Genomic DNA, 23385 nt, shown 5'->3' on the forward strand with positions numbered 1-23385 from the left:
GCCTTCCCACCACTGAGATATCCAAGTTTTGCAGCAGCTGTTATGGGATCAGGAACTGTAACCCTAGTTGGTTTATCCCTCCCTCTCTGGACCCGAAACAGTTAGCCCAGTTGTAGGGCCCCAACTGCCTCAGTTAACAGAGCAGTGGTCAGTAATTAAACCTCGCACCTTCTGCTTTGTTTAGCACTGTTGGTTTTGTTTCCTCGACAATATGGAACAATCCTCAGAACCACTTGACACAACATGAATTTATATTGCACCTTTCACACCCTGTGTATGTTCCAAAGTGCTTCACAGCTGTTGTTATTTTGCAGTGTCAGTGCAATAATTTGCGCGTGTCATTGTCCCATTAGCAGTGGATATAAAAGTACCAGTCAGCCTGCCTTTGTGGAGTTGATCGAGGGATATTAGCAGGATAATGTGAAAGCAGTTACTCTTCTTGAAACACTGAAGTGGGATCTTTTATGGGGATCAAGTTAAGCAGAAGAGTCTTCTGTTCAATAAATCATCCAAAAGGTTTCATCTTTGACACTAAACTCAGTACTTCATTAAGTATCAGTCAGTGTTATGTGCTCAAGTCCCTGAATTGGTATTTGAAATTGTGACCTCTGAATCATGGAAAAGAATGTTATTATGTCAAAATCAAGTTGTTTTTAAATTGTTCTTATTTTGTAGTCCCTTGCAGGAGTCGGATGAACAAAAAAGACTTCTTGTTACAGTTTGGAACAGAGACAAAAATTCAAGGTAGGACTGTTTAAGATAACCTTTTGTTACCTTACAAAATGTGCTATATTTTCTCCGAAATTCAAACAAATTACAAGTATTACATTAATTTATCTGTCAACATTACGTATGTGATCTGCTGGTTGCTTCAGTGGAAACTTAGTTGGAAGTCCCCGAAGCCAACCTAACCAGTTATCAGCCAGAGTGAAGGGAGTTTGAGTAATGCCTTAGCCAACATTCATCCCTCAGCTGGTAACAATGAGAAATTAGCCGATAGGTCATTTTTCTCAACATCTGTTATTTATGGGCCTTACTCTGTGCAAATCGGTTATTGCAGCTGTCTCTGAAAAGACAGTGATTCTGGGTAACAGTGCTAATTAAATGGCCAGGAAGCACTTGCTGGTTTTTTACCCTCTTGGTATCCTTTATGTGTGCAGCATGCAGCGTTATGACAATGAGTGAGATCTTTGATGGACTTTGTTATATTGTGCCTCAATTAGTCTCGACATTTGAATACGTCTTTTAATTTGATGACTCACTTGAGTATATGTTGAGCCAGCGCAGACAGTTGTTGTGGGGGCTTCAATGTCCAAGGCTGCAGCCGTTAACAGTCTCCTGGCAGTCGACCCTGTGGATTCTTTTGGGTCAGATCGTAATGGTATTGGTTTATTATTGTCACTTGTACTGAGGCACAGTGATAGACTTGTCTTGCATACCGATCGTACAGATCATTTCATTACACAGTGCATTGAGGTAGGACAAGGAAAAACAATACAGAAAGCAGAGTAAAGTGTCACAGCAACAGAGAAAGTGCAGTGTGGGCAGACAGTAAGGTGCAAGGTCATAATGAGGTAGATTGTGAGCTCAAGAGTCCATTTTATCATTCTAGGGAACTGTTCAATAGTCTTATAACAGCAGGATAGAAGCTGTCCTTGAGCCCGGTGGTACGTGCTTTCAGGCTTTTGTATCTTCTGCCCATTGGGAGGGGGAGAAGAGAGAATGTCCCAGGTGGGTGGGGTCTTTGATTATGTTGGCTGCTTTACCAAGGCAGCAAGAAGTATAGACAGTCCATGGAGGGGAAGCTGGTTTCTGTGATGTGCTGGGCTGTGTCCACAACCCTCTGCAGTTTCTTGCAGTCACAGGCAGAGCAGCCACATGGTGTTGGCACTATGGTCCTTTCTGCTGGTGAATGCACAGTCATTGTGTACAGGAGAGTGTCTGTACTTTACATGTCTCCATGTGGGAAGCCTTAGAGTTGCTGGATTTGCTGTACAATGCAGTAATGCACTTGTTGAAATGCTTGTCTGCTGTAAACTGATGTTTTTGATGTCCATTGTGACAGGCAAGAATGACAAGGCAGAACCAGTATCAGGTTTATTATCACTGGTATACGTCGTGAAATTTGTTGTTTTGCGGCAGCAGTACAGTGCAAGACACAAAAGTTACTGTTAGATACAAAAATAAATAAATAGTGCAAAAGAGGAATAACGAGGTAGTGTTCATGGGTTCATGGACTGTTCAGAAATCTGATGGCGGAGGGGAAGAAGCTGCTCCTGAAACATTGAGTGTGGGTCTTCAGGCTCCTGTACCTCCTCCCCGATGGTAGTAACGAGAAGAAGGCATGTCCCAGATGGTGAGGGTCCTTAGTGATGGATGCCGCCGCCTTGAGGCACTGCCTCAATGGTGGGGAGGGTTGTGCCTGTGATGGAGCTGGCTGAGTCTACAACCCTCTGCAGCCTCTTTCAATCCTGTGCATTGGAGCCTCCGTACCAGGCGGTGATGCAACCAGTCAGAATGCTCTCCACCGTACATCTGCAGAAATTTGCAAGAGTCTTTTGGTGACGTACCAAATCTCCTCAAACCCCTAATGAACTAGAGTTGCTGGTGTGCCTTCTTCGTGATTGCATCAATGTGCTGGGCCCAGGATAGATCCTCTGACATGTTGACGCCCAGGAGCTTGAAGCATTAAAGTGGACTTGACAATTTGTCCTAGACAGGGCAGTTTTCAGTATGCGTCATGACCCTCCTATTCCTCCTCACTCAATCTTGAGTTGTCACACATTGTGCCTCAGACATATCCAAGTCAGCCAAATCTGCTTATATATGACCATCAGGATTACTAGTTGGTTGGATTCCAGCTGACACCCTTCAGTCTGTCTCTTGTTTTACCAAACACCAACAATTTGGAGAAATTACCCTGGAAATATCATTGTTCCTCACTTTCTCTTTGGTTTAATTTAGACTAGCAGTGCCCTGATATGAAAGTAAATGTTGGTTTAGCCTGAAGCTAAATGCAGCCCGAAGCCCATCTCTGGGTCAAATATGGCACCGACATTACAAGTTTCAGGCAAATGCCAAGGAGAAGGACTGAGGTGATGGGTAGGAAACAGAGTCTGTGATGGGCACAGGAGGCCAAGCCTTTGGAATTCTCAGGATCTCGTTTGAGGAAATTTAAGTTCATCCGTCCTGTGTGTAACACAAGCAGTCTGATCATTTAGTATCTGCTTGGGGTACTTGGGTTATTGATAGGGTAGAACTTGTACAGTCAGTGTACATGGGGAAACTATGGCTGTGCTGATGGAGTGGGTGTGATCTGTGTACGTAGGGAAGCTGACACAATACTCTCAGATAGTTTGCTGAATGGCAAAGTGCCATATTGTTTTACAAATCGGCAAACTTTACCTTGAGCATCAAATGAAGTACAATTACATAAGGCTGGTCCAGGCCCAAGAAATGGCAAGCTAAAACTGACTTATTCCCAACATCAGAATCCCTGCAGCTGTCATTGTGGGTAGGCTGATCACAGAAACTGACAAGTCAGCCTACTCTGCCTGGGAAGATCATAATCATTCCCTGCAAACCTTTTGCTATAATTTGCTAAGCTTCATGGAAGTGCATTCTGAAGTTTCTATTTAATTGCCCAATGAACTGATGCATGTTGGAGCAGAACTGTCAAATGCTTTCTTAGTATCAGTGGAGTAAATGGTACTCAAAAGGCTAAACCTGTTTTCTTTTCTCAAGGTATTTCCTAAGTTGTTCATTAATGTCTGATATAACTGATAACATTTCTTTAATGCTTACAGATGCAGTGAGCTGCTGGGGTGCATGAGTTTTGGAGTGAAGTCACTGCTTGAATTAGAGAAGGCAAGTATATCAGCTTGAAATCAGAAGATGTATTCCTTTTCATTTCTGAAATTCTGTAATCACAACATCGGACTAAATACACTGAACAACGAAACTAGATATACTACCCAGGTAAATAAAAAATTACCGAGGCAGAGGCATTGTCACAGAGCAATATGGAAAGAGAGACCAGATTTTGTGAAAACGAAGGTCTCGGTGGCAGAGTTTTAAACGCGCTATTTATGGAAGGTGACATTGGAAAAGTTGGAACGATTGAGTTTTGCAGTAATCATAGCACGGCTGAAAGTTTCCGCAGCTAAGGAGCTAAGGCAGGAGCATACTCGTGCAAAGGAAGTGAGTTGTCTTAACGACAGGAAAAATATGCCTACTCAACAGCTCACCTTGGGGTCAGAGAACACTGCAAAGTTGTGGATTGTTGAGCTCTGGTTTGGACAGACGCTGTGGTCTGGGTGGAGTTGGTGGCTGTGGAACAGAGTTTATGGCAAGGACTGAGGACAGGAGGTTTGGTCTTGCCAATATCTGTTTGGAGGAAATTTCTGCTCATCCAGTTCCATATGCTCACATTGAACTGATGTTCGATATTGGCAGAAACATTCAGTCCCTGCAACAGGCACTAGATGGAGCGACAGACTTGTTCTCAGCACTCCCTCATTGCTGCCGTGTTTTCACAGTGGTGCAGCCAGTAACGTTCCCAATTAGTGAGGCTATTCCAAGCTGCTGCACCAACAGCTAATTGCTGCCTTCACTTCTCTCCTTCAGCTGCAGGAAGCTGTAGACACAGTGGGAATATCAGCAGGAGATTGTTAGTAAATGTTACTGAGGCAAGACCCAACAATTAGTGGGGTGACGGGACACTGCTACTGGACAAAATAAAATTGGGCTTGTTCTCTAAATTCCTCCTTCTTCCTGAATACCTATGGAATTTTCATGCATAAAGCAAAGTAGTTCTTGGCTGATGTAAGGGAACGTAGGTTAGAAAGAGAAACCTGGAAGCAGGTTGTTCAGCTTAACACTGTGATTATGGTGCTGTAAGCAACCTTATTCTGGCCAGTAGTTAAGCACCAACAAGCGGCAGAGCAGTTAGCTGTCAGGGTGGAAGTTAGTGCTTGGTTTCTGACGGATGGAATGATGAGTTTAGGAGCAATGTGGTTTGGTAATGTGACCCAGTGACATGGAGGAAAACAAACATTCCGATGCACTTACAAAGGTAGCTGCTTACCAGAACAGTTTGTGCAATGATGCACCTTGTTTACAGTGTTGAACAGTAAAGAAACCTGGCCAAACAAAGGTGTGTTAATGTACTTCATGAGCGTTCGATCCTGACCTGCAGTGCTGTCTGCATGGTGTTCTATATTCTCCCTGTGACCCTATTGGTTTCTCTAAGCACTCTGATTTCCTCCCACGATCTAAAAATGTGTGGGTTGCAAGGTTAATTGGCCACTGTAAATTGCTTCTGGTGTGTAGGTGAGAGATAGAATCTGGGGAAGAATTGATGGGAATGCGGCGAGAATGAAATGGGTCAGTGTAGCAGTAGTGTAGAAGTGTGTGGTGCATGGTCAGCAGGGCTCGGTGGGCTGAAGGGCCTGTTTCATGCTGTATCACTTTATGAATCCGTGTCTCTGACTCTTGCCTGAAGGCTGTAGTGAATAAATGTTTCCTGCATGAGCTTGACCTTTTCCCCAGGATTTCCATTTCCTGGGGAGATTAAGTACCTCCAACAGCTAACCTGCATCTGCTCTTCTGCAGATTGGAAGTTCCTGGGTCCAGTATAAGTTATTAAGTTGAAACAATTGGTCTACACAAACACACCTAGTTCCTTCATTATCTTATAAATTTCAATCAAAGTACCAAAACAATCTAATCTCCTGCAAGGTGTAGAGTCTGAAATCTTCAAAACTAACTAGATCACAAAAAAAGTGGGAATTAATTTTGTGGTACTCCTTTCCAAAAACTCAATAATACATCCCACTCGAGGAGAACAAAACTCTAAATGAGACCTAACAAGAAAGTCTCACAGACTGGTCTAAATAAATGTCTCCTTCAGGAAAATTCCTATTTCTTTGCACAGTTATTCAAAAAGAACGTTGGCACAGTGAGTGGTGTTGGAACGGAAAGTATGGGAGTCCGAGAGGGAAACAAATTGCAGGAAAATGTTGATAATTATCAGTAAATGCAAATGCCACTCAATGAAACAATTACTGAGCTGTGAGCACTGGACAAACAAACTAAAAGATGATCTGAAGTCAATGACAGCATGCAATGCGAGGTGCAGAAGCTAATTAGATTTGCATAATTAAATTTAATTTGTCAATGACTGGCATGGACTTAATCAGCCGCAGGGCCTCCTCCTATGGTAAGGTACCAGTGCAGAATTTATCACACTTGGAAATGTATTGCTTATCTTTACTGATTAAATCACACTGGAAATATGAAAATTACTTATTTCCCAAATGTTTTTATTAGTTCAATGCCGCTAATGTTAACAGATAAGCAGTGACCTGTCATAAAGATAAGAAAATGGCAAGAGTGGACCCTAGTTTTAGGTGAACATATTATTACTAACAGAGCGTGTACATTTTGTGGAATGGTTATTTACAGCAACAAAATGAAAACTGTTGAAGCACTGCATTTAAATATGTAACATAATAAATAAAGAATTTTAAATTGATTTATAAAAAGCCAGTTCCCTAAAATTAGAGCACTTTTCTGCATTACACAAACTGACCTCATTGACCTCCAATCACTCAATAACTCAATATATTGTGGTCTCTGATCCAATGCTGTGTCTGACCTAGTGTATAATTGGAGAGGCAGATTGCCTGGCATAACGTCAGTGAATCCAAACAAGGCAGGCACCTTTGTCATATTCCATGGGAATCCAGAGATTTTTTTTAAAAAGAGGTGAGCCTGGGGACTTTCTGTTCAGTTTCACCGAGCAGGAACCTAAATGAGGCACATTTGCAAAGTGTTGGTTGAAAATTGATTGGTTAATTAGCTAATTGGCAGCAGCCAATAAAACTAAGCTCAAGTCAAGCAGAGAGGCCATTGTGGGAGTGGGTCAGTGTTAGAGTGGGCAGCTGAGGCTTTGGCGTGAAGAGGCGGAGGAAGTGAATGGAGGCTAAGGTGAGATTCTGGTAAGGTCTCTTTCTTTCTTATTGCTCAGTTAGAGCAGTGGGAATGGCAGTCAGGGCAGTGCTCTGCTCCTCTTGCAGGATGTGGGAAGTCAAGGAGACCTCCAGTGTCCCTGATGACTACACCTGCAATAAGTGCATCCTGCTGCAGCTCCTTACAGACCATGTTAGGGAACCGGAGCTGGAGCTGGATGACCTTTGGATCATTTGGGAGACTGAGGGGTTGATAGACAGGAGTTACAGGGAAGCAGTCACACATAAGTTGCAGGAAGCAGGGACCATAGAACCATACAGCACAAAACAGGCCCTTCGGCCCACCATGTTGTGCCGTCCATCAAACCACCCTCACACTATCTAACCCTTTCCTCCCGCATATCCCTCCATCTCACATTCCTCCATATGCCTATCCAACAAACTCTTGAACCTGTTCAATGTATCTGCCTCCACCACCACCCCAGGCAGTGCATTCCATGCACCAACCACTCTCTGGGTGAAAAACCTCCCCCTGACATCTCCCCTGAACCTCCCACCCATAACCTTAAAGCCATGCCCTCTCATCTTGAGCATTGGTGCCCTGGGAAGGAGGCGCTAACTGTCTACTCTATCTATTCCTCTCAGTATTTTATATACCTCTATCATGTCTCTTCTCATCCTCCTTTCCAGTGAATAAAGCCCTAGCACCTTAAGCCTCTCTTCATATTCCATACGCTCTAATCCAGGCAGCATCCTGGTAAATCTCCTCTGCACCCTCTCCAACGCCTCCACATCCTTCCTATAATGAGGCGACCAGAACTGAACACAGTACTCTAAGTGTGGTCTAACTAGAGTTTTGTAAAGCTGCATCATCACCTCGCGGCTCTTAAACTCAATCCCATGATTTATGAAAGCCAACATCCCATTGGCCTTCTTAACTGCTCTTTCCACCTGTGAGGCAACATTCAATGAACTGTGAATATGAACCCCCAGATCCCTCTGCTTCTCTACACTGTCAAGTACGTTGCCATTTACCCTGTACTCTGCCCTGGAGTTTGTCCTTCCAAAGTGTACCACCTCACACTTCTCCGGATTGAACTCCATCTGCCACTTGTCAGCCCAGCTCTGCATCCTATCAATATCCCTCTGTAAGCTCCGACAGCCCTCAACACTATCCACAACACCGCCTATCTTAGTGTCGTCCGCAAACTTACTAACCCAGCCCTCTGCCCCCTCATCTAAGTCATCTATAAATATCACAAAAAGTAGAGGTCCCAGAACCGATCCCTGCGGGACACCACTAGTCACTGCCTTCCAATCCGAGGGCACTCCTTCCACCACAACCCTCTGCTTTCTACGTGCAAGCCAATTCCTAATCCACACAGCCAAGCTTCCCTGGATCCCTTGGCCTCTGACCTTCTGAAGAAGCCTACCATGAGGAACCTTATCAAACGCCTTACTAAAATCCATGTAAACCACATCCACCGCACTGCCCTCATCAATCTTCCTGGTCACCTCCTCAAAGAACTCTATCAGGCTTGTGAGGCAAGATCTTCCCTTCAGAAAGTAGCTGGGTAACTGTCAGGAGAGAGAAAGGGATAGGCATTCAGTACAGGGTACCCTTGTGGCCATTCCCCTCAATAAAAATACATAATTTTAGATACTGTTAGGAGGGACAACCAACCAGGGGAAATCCACAGCAGTCAGGACTCAGGCACTGAGTCTGGCTCTTTCTCTCAGAGGAAAGTGGGGAGAGGAGAAAGCAGTAGTGATAGGGGATTCATTGGTTAGGGGAGCAGACGAGAACAAGACTCTCAGATGGTATGTTTCCTCCCAGGTGCCAGGGTCAGAGATGTCTCGGATCAAGCCCACAGTATTCTTAAGGGGGAGGGTGAGCAGCCAGAGGTCGTGGTCCACATCGGTACCGATGTCATAGGCAGGAAGGGTGATGAAGTCCTGCAAAGTGAGTTCAGGGAGTTAGGTGCTAAGTTAAAAGACAGGACCTCCAGGGTGGTGATCTCAGGATTTCTACCCATGCCACGTGCTCGTAAGGCAAGAAATAGGAAGGTAGTGCTGTTTAACACATGGTTGAGGAGAGGGTGCAGGAGGGAGGGCTTCAGATTTTTGGATCATTGGGATCTCTTCCAGGGCAGGTGGGATCTGTACAAATGGAACAGTTTGCACCTGAACTGGAGGGGGACCAATATCCTTGCGGGAAGGTTTTCTAGTGCTGCTCGCGGGGGGGGGGGGGGGGGGGGGGGGGGGAGGTTAAACTAGAGTTGCAGGGGGTGGGAACCAGAGTGGCAGGGCAGCAGGTGGAGAGGCTGTGGGGAAAGTAGATGTTAAGCCCACAAGCAGAGACAGAAATCGACAGGTTGATGAGGCTGGTGGGACTAATGTTCTGAGATGTGTCTATTTCAATGTAGGGAGTATTGTAGGTAAGGCAGATGAACTTGGAGCATGGATCGGCACGTGGAATTATGATGTTGTAGCCATTAGTGAGACTTGTTTGCAGGAGGGGCAGGTCTGGCAGCTCAATATTCCGGGGTTCCGTTGTTTTAGACATAATAGAGGGGGAGGTATTAAAGGGGAGGGGTGGCATTACTCATCGGGAAAATGTCATGGCAGTGCTCAGAGAGGACCTACAGGAGGGCTCATCTACTGAGGCAATGTGGGTGGAACTGAGGAATAAGAAAGGATGACCACATCAATGGAACTATCATATAGACCTCCCAATAGTCAGCGGGATTTAGAGGAGCAACTTTGTAGACAGATAGCAGACAGTTGCAGGAAATATAAAGTTGTGATAGTAGGTGATTTTAACTTTCCACGTATTGACTGGGATTCCCATACTGTAAAAGGACTGGATGGGATTGAGTTTGTCAAATGTGTTCAGGAAAGTTTCCGTCATCAATATGTAGAGGTCCCAACTACAGAGAGCACGTATTTGGATCTCCTCTTAGGGAATAAGACAGGGCAGGTGACAGAAGTGAGTGTAGGGGAACACTTTGGATCTAGTGATCATAATTCCATTAGTTTCAAGGTAATCATGGAGAAGGATAGAACTGGTAAAGAAAAAGAATGTGGCACATCAGGTATAGGCAGTTACGATCAAATGAGGCACTTGAGGAATACAAGAAATCAAGAGAAATCAGGAGGGCAAAAGGAGGACATGAGATTGCTCTGGCAGACAAGGTGAAAGGGAATCCCAAGGGTTTCTATAGTTATTAAGAGCAAAAGGGTAGCAAGGGACAAAATTGGTCCTCTTGAAGATCACTGTGGTCATCTATGCATGGAGCCGAAAGAGATGGGTGGATCTTAAATGAATTTTTTGCATCCGTATTTACTCTGGAGACTGACAGAGACTATAGAACTGAGGCAAGAGTAGTGAGGTCATGGACCATTTTCGGATTACGGAAAAGGAGGTGCTGGCTGTCTTGTGGCGAATTAAGGTGGATAAATCCCCAGCGCCTGATGAGGTGTCCCCTCAGACCTTGTGGGAGGCTAGTGCAGAAATATTTAAAACATCCTTAGCCACGAGTGAGGTGCCAGAGGACTGGAGGATAGCTAATGTTGTTCCGTTGTTCAAGAAAGGCTCGAAGAATAAACTGGGAAATTATAAGCTGGTCAGCCTGATGTCAATTGTGGGTAAATTATTGGAAGGTATTCTAAGGTACAGGATATATAAGTATTTGGATAGACAGGGCCTGATTAGGGATAGTGTTTTATATAGGGATAGCACAAAGATAGGCTTTGTGCATGGTAAGTCATGTCTAATTAATTTGTAGAGTTTTTTGAGGAGGTTACAAAGAAGGTTGATGAGGGAAAGGCAGTGGACGTTGTCTACATGGGCTTTAGCAAGGCCGTTGACAAAGTTCCGCATGGGAGGCTGCTCCAGGAGGTGAAGTCGTTTGGCATTCAGGATGAAATAGTCAATTGGATTCAACATTGGCTTAGCGGGAGGAGCCAGAGTGGTTGTCTCTCTGACTGGAGGCCTGTGGCTAGTGGTGTGCCGCAGGGAATGGTGCTGGGTCAGTTGTTGTTTACCGTCTATATTAATGATTTAGATGATAATGTGATAAACTGGATCAGCAAATTTGCGGATGACACCAAGAATGGGGACAGTGAGGAAGGCTATCGAACCTCGCAGTGTGCTCTTGACCAGCTAGGAAAATGAGCTGAAAAATGGCAGATGGAGTTTAATGCAGACAAGTGTGAGGTGTTGCACTTTGGAAGGACAAACCAGGGTAAGACTTACAGTGAATGGTAGGGCTCTGAGGTGTGCGGTAGAACAAAAGGACCTGGGAATATAGAGCCATGGTTCCTTGACAGTGGCGTCACAGGTAGACAGAGTCGTAAAGAGAGCTTTTGGCACATTGGCCTTCATAAATCAGGGCATTGAGTACAGGAGTTGGAATGTTATGTTGAAGTTGTACAAGACATTGGTGAGGCCGAATTTGGAGTACTGTGTGCAGTTCTCGTCACCGACCTACAGGAAAGATATCAATAAGCTTGAAAGAGTGCAGAGAAAATTTACACAGATGTTGCTGGGAGTTGAGGACCTGAGTTACAGGGAAAGGTTGAATAGGTTAGGACTTTTTCCCCCAGAGTGCAGGAGAATGAGAGGAGATCTTATAGAGGTATACAAAATTATGAGGGGTATAGATAGGGTGAATACGTGCAGGCTTTTTCCCCTCGGGTTGGGTGAGACTAGAACTGGAGGTCACAGGTTTAGGGTGGAAGGTGAAATATTTAAGGGGAATCTGAGGGGGAACTTCTTCACTCAGAGGGTGGTGCGAGTGTGGAACGAGCTGCCAGCGGAAGTGGTAGATGTGGGTTCAATTGTAACATTTAAGAGAGGTTTGGATAGGTACATGGATGGGAGGGGTTTGGAGGGATGTGGTCTGGGTGCAGGTAGATGGGACTAGGCAGAAAACCAGGCCGGCATGGACTAGCTGGACTGAAGGGTCTGTTTCTGTGCTGTAGTACTTGATGACTCTATGAAGCATTGTAAAAGTTGTGCAGGCACCTGTCACCTGGAGAATCCCAGACACCCAACAGGTCTGCATAAACTGGGCACACACTTTACTGCAGATGTCTGAATGATTCCCTTTGGAAGTACTGCTACAGCCAGCATGATTCCAGCCATTATATTTAAAACATCATTGCTTAAAGATATGCTGAAATTTGAAGTCTGGTTTAATAAAATTTTACTACTGTGATCCTAAGCTTGATGAGAAAGTTACAGGCTAATAGGTAGATGGCAAGAGAAAGAGAGAAATTGAGTTTATGCAGCACTCTTTATGAACTTAGGGGATGCCAGTTATAACAAAGAAACTTTCTGTTTGTATTCAATAAATTCCCACTAAGTTGTAGAGATGCTGACTGTACAATCTGTTTACCTCCCCTGTTCTTTCAAAATAGCAGTCATGGGATCTTTTACATTTGTCTGAGGGAACAGATGGGGCCTCAGTTTAACGTTTCATAGAGTCATACAGAGAAACAGGCCCTTCAGCCCACCCATCCATACTAATCCCATTTACCATCATCTTGAGGAACAATGTCTCATTTTCTTTCTGAGCATGTTCCAGTGTTCCAGACTCTATCAAATTCAACAACTTACCGTAACTCACTTTCTGCCTGTATCAGAACTGGCCGTTTCTGCTGTAAGTCATCCATCTATGATTTTGGCTCAGTTTCTCTCTCTCATTAGAACAGCTTTGACCTGTTGGGCCTGCCTCACAATGCTGCCTTTCACATTTTACACTTTGTTTGTATATTCACCCAGTAACTGCCGCCAATAACGCATTGACTGGAAGACCTCTACAGCATATAAACCTGATTCTGATTCTGAGTTGTGTTGGTTTTGCAACATTAACTTCTACCTAGAGAAAAATTTTACATTGGGTTACACTACAGAATCCCACAGTTTAACTCTAACTAATTTCAACAAACATTTAAATTGTACAGTGGTGACTGAGAAATATACAAGATGAGGCTGCTGAACAAAAATCCTACATATATTGCCATTTGGCTCTTCACTTCTTTTAGAATAACAGCAAGATTTTTTACTCTTCAAAATATTTTGTTTTGCCATTTGGATACTTTCTTGTTTTTACTTGATTAATTAATTGGTTTATTACTATTGTCACATGTACCAAGGTACAGTGATCCATACAGATCATTTCATCACATCAGTACATCGTGGTTGTACAACAGAAAACAATAACAGAATGCAGAATAAAGTATTACTGTTACACAGAAACTTGACTTGTTTTGACTTGTTTCAGGAGATCAATGGTTGGTACTATCTGCTTGGAGAGGATCTAGGAAGGACGAAACACTTGAAAGTAGCCACACGTCGCCTTAAACCCATCCAAGGTATGGATTATGGTACAATTCACACTGATTCTCAATGTCATGTGTGAAAGTTTTCTCAGCTAAAGTATTGACATTACAACACTAGTTGCCCTTTGAAATTTTTTCTGTAAACCATGCCTTCCTCAGCCATTCAGTAAGCAATAGATGGCGTGTAATATTGTGCCCAGATTTTTTCAATGCAATGTGTAGATCAATACTTGGTAAAACTGGATGCAATTTTTCATAGAACATTACAGCACAGTACAGGCCCTTCAGCCCACAACATTGTGACATTTTATCCTGCTCCAAGATCTATCTAACCCTTCCCTCCCACATAGCTCCCCATTTCTCTGTCATTGATGTGTCTATCTAAGTCTCTTATATGTCCCTAATGTATCTGGCCCACTCTTTTTTCCACTCTTAAATGTTCCTTTCATGTGGCTAGAAGTTTCGGTGCAGTTAGTGAACCTCATGAAGATTACTGATATCGGGGAGGGCGATTGCAAAATCAGCCCAGGTAAGTCAAAGGTGGAGAGCAGAGAGACATGGAGATTGTGGCAGGTTGGTGAGTAAGCCCCAGGCTGCAGTGTGTTGCAGTGATTCTATCAAAGGTGCCACACTGTGTTAAGCACCAAAAGTCACCTAACTATCCACTTTACTTAACTCTCTACTTGTTAGGTGGTTTGCAGCAACAGGAAATATGCACCAGAGAGTTTTTTTGAAGTGGATGAGTTAAGTGTGGCCACTTACCACCAGCTTTGGGTCTGCACAGGTTATGTGCTAATCCAATATCACCAGCAAGTCATGGAAGCACACGTTCTCCTGATGATTGAGGACTTGCCAATGGGTCATTCAGTTGAATAACCCAAGGTGGGAACAATGTTATAAAAGCTACATCCCATCATGTTGCGTGTTTCCTTGTGTACGTGATTCCTCTGACCTGGGAGACAGAATGAAGAATGGGATAGGTTTGGCAAATTAAATGCCAGGCCCCAACTCCCAACTCCACCTCCACTTCTGGAGAAGGTGTGGTGGTAGGTGGGGGGGGGGGTTGCTGTTGATGAAGGAATTGAGTCATTTTCTTTTTATAGTTTGGGATTTCAATTCAGTGTGGGTGGTGCTGAGTTTCTTTGAGTGACGGGTCTCAAGGGGACTCTTGAGAAGTGAAAATTGCTTCTCTTTGGGTCAAGTTCAAACTCAAGAAGGTTGCATTCTTTCTTAATGGGGACTTTTTGGGGAAAATTTTAGTGCAGATAGGGAGAGTTTTATTTTATAGTGAGGGAGATCTCATTGGGTAGAGGTGCCAGCAAACAGTTTGTGTACACGAAGCGACAGAGGGTGGTGATGGGGAGGGGACTGAGTGATTCTTTGGTGGTGGAGGGAGAACGAGGTTCACCCCTCTGTCTGAGAGCAGGATGGGTGAAATCTCTCTCCATTTGCTTTTGGCTGTCAATCAGTGATGTGAGGTGTGAGGGCTATTTATGAGATTTCTGATCAGTGGATGAAGGTTAGAGTTTTCCCAGTCTAGGGTGGGTGGGTAGGTTCTGTGGTCTTGTGTGTAGTTTTGTTTGCTGATAGAGGTGAGCTTTGATTTCAGGGCAGGCTGAGGCTGTGATCTCTTTGGGATTATGCACCCAGTTCTGCATGAGAGAAGGTTTCACTGTCTCCACTTGTGTGGTGATGTGAGTTCTGCTAAAGCAGGGATTAAATGGTCTCTGGGGTCTGTACATTACTTTCCTGATTGCTCCTTTTCATTGTCATCTTCCCACTGTTTTTGAATCAATTCAGTATCTTTGTACCTCCACTTGGCGTGCACTTTAAATTTTTGTCTTGGTTTTGGTCATTCTGCAGATTACTCTTTAGCGTGCTTTTACCTAATTTCCCTCCTTGACTCTGCTGTGCTAAATCAGCTGGGAAACCTGGGTGTGGCTCTAAGGCTGTAGTGGTGATAGAGCAGGAGTTCCCTTTCACATCACCTGGACTTCTCCTTCTGGTCATACAGTAACCACAGGATGGGTGTTGTTCTTTTGGAGACTTGTCTGTCCATTTCCTTATTTGCTTCATTGTCAAAAAGGAAAGTTGAAAGACTATAGCTATTTCTTGTAACTCATAGTGAACAGTTTCAGTTAATCGTTTATCATTTCCTCAATTCTTGCAGTGTCTGACCATGTTCTCTGTCTGAATGGTCTTTGTTTTAACAGTTGGACAATTGAGAGTGTGTGGCTTGTTATCTAAACATTTTTTCATCACTGTGTGTGACCCACTGTTGCTTCCAGAGACCTGTCACCCAATACACTGTCAGAAGAGATGGAATTACAACTTGTTCAATTGTTCCCATTTTTGTACATACTCTTTCTATCAGTTATTCTCACAATTGAAAGTGAGAAATGAATGAAATGGAGCAAAGAAAGGGAGGAAAATAAATTCTAGTTGTCTACAAATTGAATAAACCTGTAATTTTTTCTTCAGTCATGTTTGGGGAGGGAAGGTGAAGGGAATCAGAGTGGGACAGACAGAAGCAGGCCATTTGGTCCATTGGATCTGTGCCTGCATCCCCGGATCTCTTCTCATGCTGCTTTAATTATTTCTCCTTCAAATATTTATTCAATTCCTTTTTAAAAATTCCGATTGAGTGTAGTTCTACTTGCCTTGGAGAGAGGACTGAATGATTCTCTGGTGGTGGAGAATAGGAAACGCAGTATTGTATTCCCCAACTAGAGTTTGGCACTGAGACCTGTGCTGCCCCACCAGTCCCAGCCTGCTGAACTGACAAGGATCTGTTTATTCCTACTCTTTGCTTTCTGTCCAATAACCAATTCTCAATCCATAAAACCGTAAGATAAAGGATAGAATTAGGCCATTCGGCCCATCGAGTTCACTCCGCCATTCAATCATGGCTGATTTTTTTTTAACCCCCCCCCCCCCCCCAATTGTCCCACCTTCTCCCCGTAACCCTTAACCCCTTTGCCAATCAAGAACTTATCAATCTCTGCCTTAAATACACCCAATGACTTGGCCTCCACAGCTGTCTTGTGGAAACAAATTCCACAGATTCACCACCCTCTGGCTGAAGAAATTCCTCCTCATCTCAGTTTTGAAAGGATGTCCCTTTATTCTGAGGCTGAGCCCTTGGATCCTGGACTCTCCCACTGATGAAAACATCCTCTCCACATCTGCTCTATCCAGGCCTTTCAGTATCCGGTAGGTTTCAATGAGATCCCCTCTCATCTTCCTGAACTCCTTCGAGTACAGGCCCAGAGACATCAAACACTCCTCATACGTTACCCCTGTCATCCCTGGGACCATTCCTGTGAACCTCCTCTGGACCGTCTCCAATGCCAGCACATCCTTCCTTACATACGGGGCCCAAAACCACTCACAATACTCCAAATGTGGTCTGACCAATACATTATAAACCCTCAGCATTACATCCTTGCTTTATATTCTAGTCCTCTTGAAATGAATGCCAATATTGCATTTGCCTTCCTTACTACCGACTCAACCTGCAAGTTAATCTTGAGGAAATCCTGAACTAGGACTCCCAAGTCCCTTTGCACCTCTGATTTCTGAATTCTCTCCCGATTTAGAAGATGGTCTGGACCTTTATTCTTCCTACAAGTGCGTAACCCCACACTCCCCGACACTATGTTCCATCTGCTGCTTCTTTGCTGACTCTCCCAACCTCCCAATCCATGACAGTACATTAACTCTGGTTCCACGTCCCACATTCTTGTCTCTTCCAGTTTCCTCGCCATTTGTATGAAGTAACTAACATTCTTTTTTAATCACTTCAATTTACTGCTCTGGAGAAGGCAGTGTATTTGTATATTGCAGTCAGTTCAAATGACTCCTCCAGACTTTGCAACTGGACCTTTCTGAGTTGATTTAGGTACATTTTTAAATAGAAGTAATAGATCGTTCTTTGGATTCTGGACTTAACTTGCATGTATTCATTACATTGAACATTATGATAGATTTGAAACATGAATGAGACCAACAAACATAAAGTTCAGTGGAAGATATTCATGTAGGTATGTGAACAAAAGCACTTTAGTATTTGCAGAGATTTATCCTGAAACTGCAGGACAACAATTTAAGAATGACGACAAGGTTCATTTGTGTGTTTCAGGTACCTCCATGAAAAATTATGTTGTAGAAAATGAGAATAGAGGCATTGAAGATATGCTACAATTGAAGGTATGTTTGTATCTCTGCATGAAATGTTGGTGTAATTTCTGCAATTTGTAGTTTGGCTGTTTTTAAGCAAATCTGTATTTCTTGTAATTTTGCAGGTTTTTGTGCATTTATGTTCTTATTTTGATGAACCGCTTTGGAAAATATTTCATGGATTAGAAATGTTAACATACAAATCCATAACATTTAATATTTGTGCAGTAATTTTTTTGAAGAGTGTACCTGATTTTTTTTCAGATCCTAAATTGACTCATGGTAGGAAGCAAAGGATGTTTTTGTAACAGAAATGCAGGGCTCAGGATTTGTAATATATATTAGTTCATTGGACTTAAATGCAGGGAGCATGACAAAGAAATGTCAGATGATACGAACATTGTCTGTGGGGTTGGCAGCGACGACATATACAGTCTGGTCTTTTGGGCAGAAAAGTAGCAACTTGAATTTAATCCAGGAACGTGTGAATTAATTCATTTGGGCCGTTGTAACAATGCACAGTAATGTTGCATATTAAGTGGTGTGAGGAACATAGGGACATTGGAGTCTGTTTCCACAGATACCTAAAGGTAGCAGGACATGGTTAAAAAGGTACATGGTTAGCAGAGGCATAAATATAAGTGGTGGGTGAGGTCTGACAGGAGCTGTACTCTCTAGTAAAGCCACACCTTGAGTATTGCATGATGTCCTTCCCATCTAATTACAGCAAAGACATGACTAGATGAGGAGAAGGGAAATTGTGAGGATGTTGCCGGGACTGGGAAATTGTAGCTATGAGGAAAGATTGGATAAGTTGGGGCATTTTCTTTAGAACAGAGGCGGTTGAGGGACACAATTGAGATGGATAAAATTTTTGAGGGTCTTAGCTGGAATAAATAGGCCAAAAACTAGTGAATATAGAGTGAAGGTAATTGATAGAAGGATATGAGAGGAGTCATAGAGCAATACAGCACGGATACAGGCCCCTCGGCCCAACCATTCCATGCTGACCATGGATGAGGCTTTTCACTAAGCCAATAATGAAGCAAAGAAGCTCAAGTGCAGGATCTTCAGACAAACCGATGCACAAATATTCAATGTTGAGTTTTTACAGAAGAAACTGTCAAACTGTGAAATCCTCATTGCATTTAGACAGTACTTGGATGTGGATTTGCAGGGTCTCGAGCTGTGGGGCTATGGATGCACTGCTGGATGTGATTAGGCTGGGTAGCTCTTCTTCAGCTGGGAGAGCCAGTGTCATGTATTTTCTATGATTCTCTAATTCGCCATTTGTGCACCAGATTTAGACTTGCATTTGACGGAGCAAATTGGGAAGTAACATGTTGTTATAAAAACACAAGATGGGCTAACAAGTGTCAGATGTAAAAAATGTGTCATAATACAATTGGAAATGAAGAAGCAAGAAGTTGTTGTTGAAGCAATTCATGAGGTTTTAATAAAATGAATTAGTTGACTTTGTTCGAGAACATGGGGAGGAAGTGATATGGTGAGATTAGTCGATTACCATTGGAGACCAATACCCAATGAATAAGGTGTATTTTCCAGTCAACATTACCCTATGTAGCACATTTTCCCCAGCACTTTGTGATTTAGAATCATTTTTTCCCTTGGAGTAAATTGTAGTAATGATTGTTCCTGAGGGAACTAATGCCAATCTCAAATTTGGACCAAGAATGGAACAAGATTGCAATCCACGTTAGCATGCCCACACTTACCCAGTGTCAGATGTGCCCTGAACCATGACAGTTGTAGTGCAATGCATATCTCAGCCCCTAGTGACATGTGTTGGAGCTCAAGGTCCCATCGTCACCAGAAAACAAGGAGCAGAAAGAAATGTTACATCCATCATTTGGGTGCCATTTAGAAGATCACTCTGACATCAGGACACTTCACAAAGCAGTTGTAAAACTCAGTGGAGCCTACTCGTATACATTCCAAAATGTTCAGTCTTTACTCTTTAACTGCAAGTATTATTTCAGAAAGCACTACTGGGAAAATAATGTAATGTTTGGCTCAATGATCACCCCTCGGGGCACAAGTGTGGGCTTAGGAGTGGTAGGTGACTCCAGGAAGGTAGTTGAACCCCTGGGGAGGAGGGACAGAGATGCACAAGTGTCTCTCCCCTGCCGCCTGGTTCTGTCCCATGGCAGCCTGCACACTGCTTGTGCCTGATGTGGGAATTGTCTTTAAAAGCTGACTCTCTGTTCTGAGTGCCATGCAGCAGAGCAGTGGAAGCAGTACAATCGTTCTGGAATAGGAAGCATGCTGGGGTTACATATTCCTAACCAACTTCATGACTTGATTTACTGCTAGTGCTGAGGTAGTGATGGTCTGATGCACCAGAAAAGGTGTGCTGGGCAGTAATGTTTCTGCACTACTTGTATAAAGATACAGCTTAAAAGAATGATTTTAAAATCTTTTCCATTTTTTCATTTGAAGTGCTCATACATTACACTGAAGTTGGGGTTCCACTGCATAAATATTGTATTGTCCATTTTGTGAAGGGCCCCCAAGTGCTTTTTTTATTAATGATTGTTATGCAAAAAGAAATGTTTTGCTTATGATTTGTGTAAGACAAAGATAGGAAATAATAAAGTAAACATTATACTTGAAATAGGAAGCTTGATTTAACAGTTGTTTACACTTGGTCCCTGCTTAAGGATTAATTCTCTTGTGCAACACTCTGTTTTGAATTTCTATAATATTCACAGAGGGATTTTTACAATATTAATCATTCTAATTATTGTTTAAACTAATATTGTCGCATCCCTTCCCACCAAGTTACGTTGTGCTTTTAGCTTTTCCTTGCCTGAATCTTAATTGTATTAACCAATCACAAAACAAGATTGAGTCACAGACAATGAGGCAGCAAAACGGAATGTCTTTTTTAAAAATGTACATTTTTTAAATGAAAAGGGGTTTTCTTCAATTTAATTGCTCATATCTTTAAATCCACTATTGTGCAGATCTGCTAATTATTAGTGACATTGCTGCCAGAATTGATGTTTGTGTAATCCTAGTTATAAATGTCACTGCTAGTCAGTGAATGATTTTGCCCTGTGCTATTAGGAATAATATAGTAAACATTTCTCATCAATATATAAACAGTGCAACAAGAAGCAGATAGCAAAGATTAGGGGTATCCAAGCAAATACTGAGGCACTTCATAGAAACCAACGACAATAAAAGTCAGTCTAGTTCTAGCCAAGTTAAATTGTCAGGAAGCCCTCTGGCTTATCATTCAGAGCCATACAACAGAGCCAGGGGCTTGGGAGGTGAAAGGTTGCTTCCTGCGATTCTTCTAAATCTGGGTTCCCATGGGTAGCTTTGCCAACTAAATTACAGTCCTCTCCAAAAGTTTTAAACCAGGAACACACGACTTTGGGAAATGTGCTCGGCGTCCAGTAGTTCATTGTACATGTGCAGCATTTCATAGAATATGCGAGGTGTGTTCAGATCCTTGAAAAAGCCAGGTCTCTAAAAGTAGACAGCTCTGCAAACACCAGGTAGTTGTTGTAGAAAAGCAGCAGTTCCAGCATAGAAGAAGACCACTCAACCCAGGGAGAGAAGAATTCTTTTCAACAATGCTCCAGGCGATTGGGCAGCAGGTATAACATTTATCAACAATTTATTAACTGCACATATTCTTCAAAGAGGTGTTTAGGAGGTTTGTCCGTTTCGTAGTACTTCAAAGTTAAGTGACTGAGTTTGATATTTTTATGGCTGTTGTCGTCATTTATTTTTTTTAGTTAACTTTATTGTACAGTTAACTGAATGTATAACTAACAAAATAGAAATGATTATATTTTAACTCTAGATTAAATCCTGATATTTTAGGTATGTATTTTAATGTTCAGTATAATTTCTGCTACAATATTTTAAAACTCCTAAAGATGGATTGGAAGTGGCTACACTAAGCAGTAATGCATTGAATGCTCATAGATGTAATTTGTTTTTCTCTCAGTATTTGCGTAAACTATAGATAATGGAAATTTTGCAATCTCTGGAATTTAAGGATTTGTGTAGGATTGATATAATATCTGTGAGTGTGGAGGTACCAGCTCTGAGGGTGCCAGTAACTCCAAATACTGTCACCAACCCCACCAAAGCATACAAGTGGCAGAAAATGTATGGGGCCAGGCTGCCTGCTGTGTAGGAGCTGGTGTAGATAGGAATAATTCCATTCAAAGACTCGGCTGCAGAGAGGCACCTCAATCCTAGGAGGCTGCTTTCAACAGTTACTTCATGTACTTTGCCATAGAGAAAACATGGGATGAAGCAGATAACTAGGTTTAACACCAGGGGAATTGCAGACTGATGCAAAGAGACGTCACAGATGAACTGAAGTTAGGCAAAGTAATGGTAAAGTAGTTCATACAGAGCATCACCCCCACCCCACCCCTTTTCCAATACACATTTGTTGGTCCATAATTGTAACATGACCATTTTGATCGTGGAGGAGGTGCCTGCAGGGATTGAAGAGGTCCTCATTGTTAAAGATTAATTTAGTTTGCTGCTGAATGAGGTGTCTTCTGATGCTCTCTCAATACGTACAGCTGTGGCCAGCTGATGAACCAAAATCAAACAGATGTTGCCTGGCCTGCAGAGTTCCTCCAGCACTCTTTGTGTATTGCTCCAGATTTCCAGCATCTGCAGAATTTTTTGTCTCGGGTTCGAAAAGTATATTTCTTTGAGGGAATTTGGGCTTCTTCCCAAGCTACCTACCTACCTCCCCTACCATATAATCTACTAACACCCCTCCTCTCACACTTCTCCTGCTACCTAACCCTTTCTCGGTGCTGACTTGTGCCCCAGGCTACCATCGCCTTTGATAGCAAGTCATCACTTTAAATAGCCAACGGCTACCTTCTGTTCAAATCATGGCTCAATAATTTGTCATTCAATGATCCTTCGTTAGGTGGTTTCCCAGCCATTCCTACCTGCTTCATGCCCACTGTTAACTATCAATCTGATCAAAGTAGTTTACTTAAGCACTGGATGTCAGCTGTTGTGTGTGTGGGAAGTCATCTTGTAATGATTTGGAAACTCTTTCCATCAGGTGCAGTGAATGGCTGATTGGTGAGTCATTTATGATTAGAGACAGTGTACGTGAAAACGTGGAAGGTGAATGATCATTGACCATTACCTCTGTATCTTTGTCCACAAATGGTGTCTTACTGTTGTCCCAATTTTAAGTTCCCACTCCTGTTTGCTGCAAAGTAACACAGTGCCACAGATTAATTCTGTTAAAGCACGTTTATTAGCAGTATACTGCGGGAGAATTCTCCTCAAACTCTCATGCAGAGTCTTTATCGGAGCTCTCCGCAGTCTAAAGCAGCAGTCAGTGATTTATACAGATTGTCACACACACTGAATGAATTCAGCTCCATGAGTTTCGGTCAGGCCTCAGAACCAAAGACAGACATCGCACCTATTTTCCAACATAATTGAGTTATAATCAAGAGATTCAAAGGCAGGTATCACCCTCATTGTTTAAAACAAGCTTCCTCCAGTCTGTTTTTAACACCCAGCACCCTTATCATCTAGTATATTGGCCTAGCACCAAGGTCCCGGACACAGCAATTAGCACCTTATCCATTGAGTCAGCAGCTTGCGTGCTGTTGCTTGCGAGGTATTTTTCCATCAGCTATAGGTATGGTTACAGTTTTTAACCCTTTACTTCCTCATTCCCTCCGTTATCATTACATGATAACCTAGAGTGGCGCCGAGAACGTGGCCGAGAGTTTCTTAATCAGGACTTTGCAACAGGTATTTAAACAGGCCAGCACCACACAGCATACTATAGTAATAATGATTAGCCCCACTGCTCCATGCAGCGGTATGATGCCCATGATCCTCCTAGTAG

The 23385-nt window shown here is 42.9% G+C and overlaps 1 protein-coding gene across 1 annotated transcript in view; it reads left to right on the forward strand.

The window, feature by feature from the left end:
* Nucleotides 1-23385, forward strand: part of LOC127582028 (regulator of G-protein signaling 3-like) — a 224014-nt gene that overhangs the window by 53046 nt on the left and 147583 nt on the right. The window contains 4 exon segments of the mRNA XM_052036961.1: nucleotides 676-744; nucleotides 3807-3867; nucleotides 13262-13352; nucleotides 17461-17528. Of these exon segments, the coding sequence (XP_051892921.1) occupies nucleotides 676-744; nucleotides 3807-3867; nucleotides 13262-13352; nucleotides 17461-17528 (289 nt within the window).

The sequence above is a fragment of the Pristis pectinata genome, chromosome 23, assembly GCF_009764475.1.
Source record: "Pristis pectinata isolate sPriPec2 chromosome 23, sPriPec2.1.pri, whole genome shotgun sequence".
NCBI classification, from domain to species: domain Eukaryota; kingdom Metazoa; phylum Chordata; class Chondrichthyes; order Rhinopristiformes; family Pristidae; genus Pristis; species Pristis pectinata.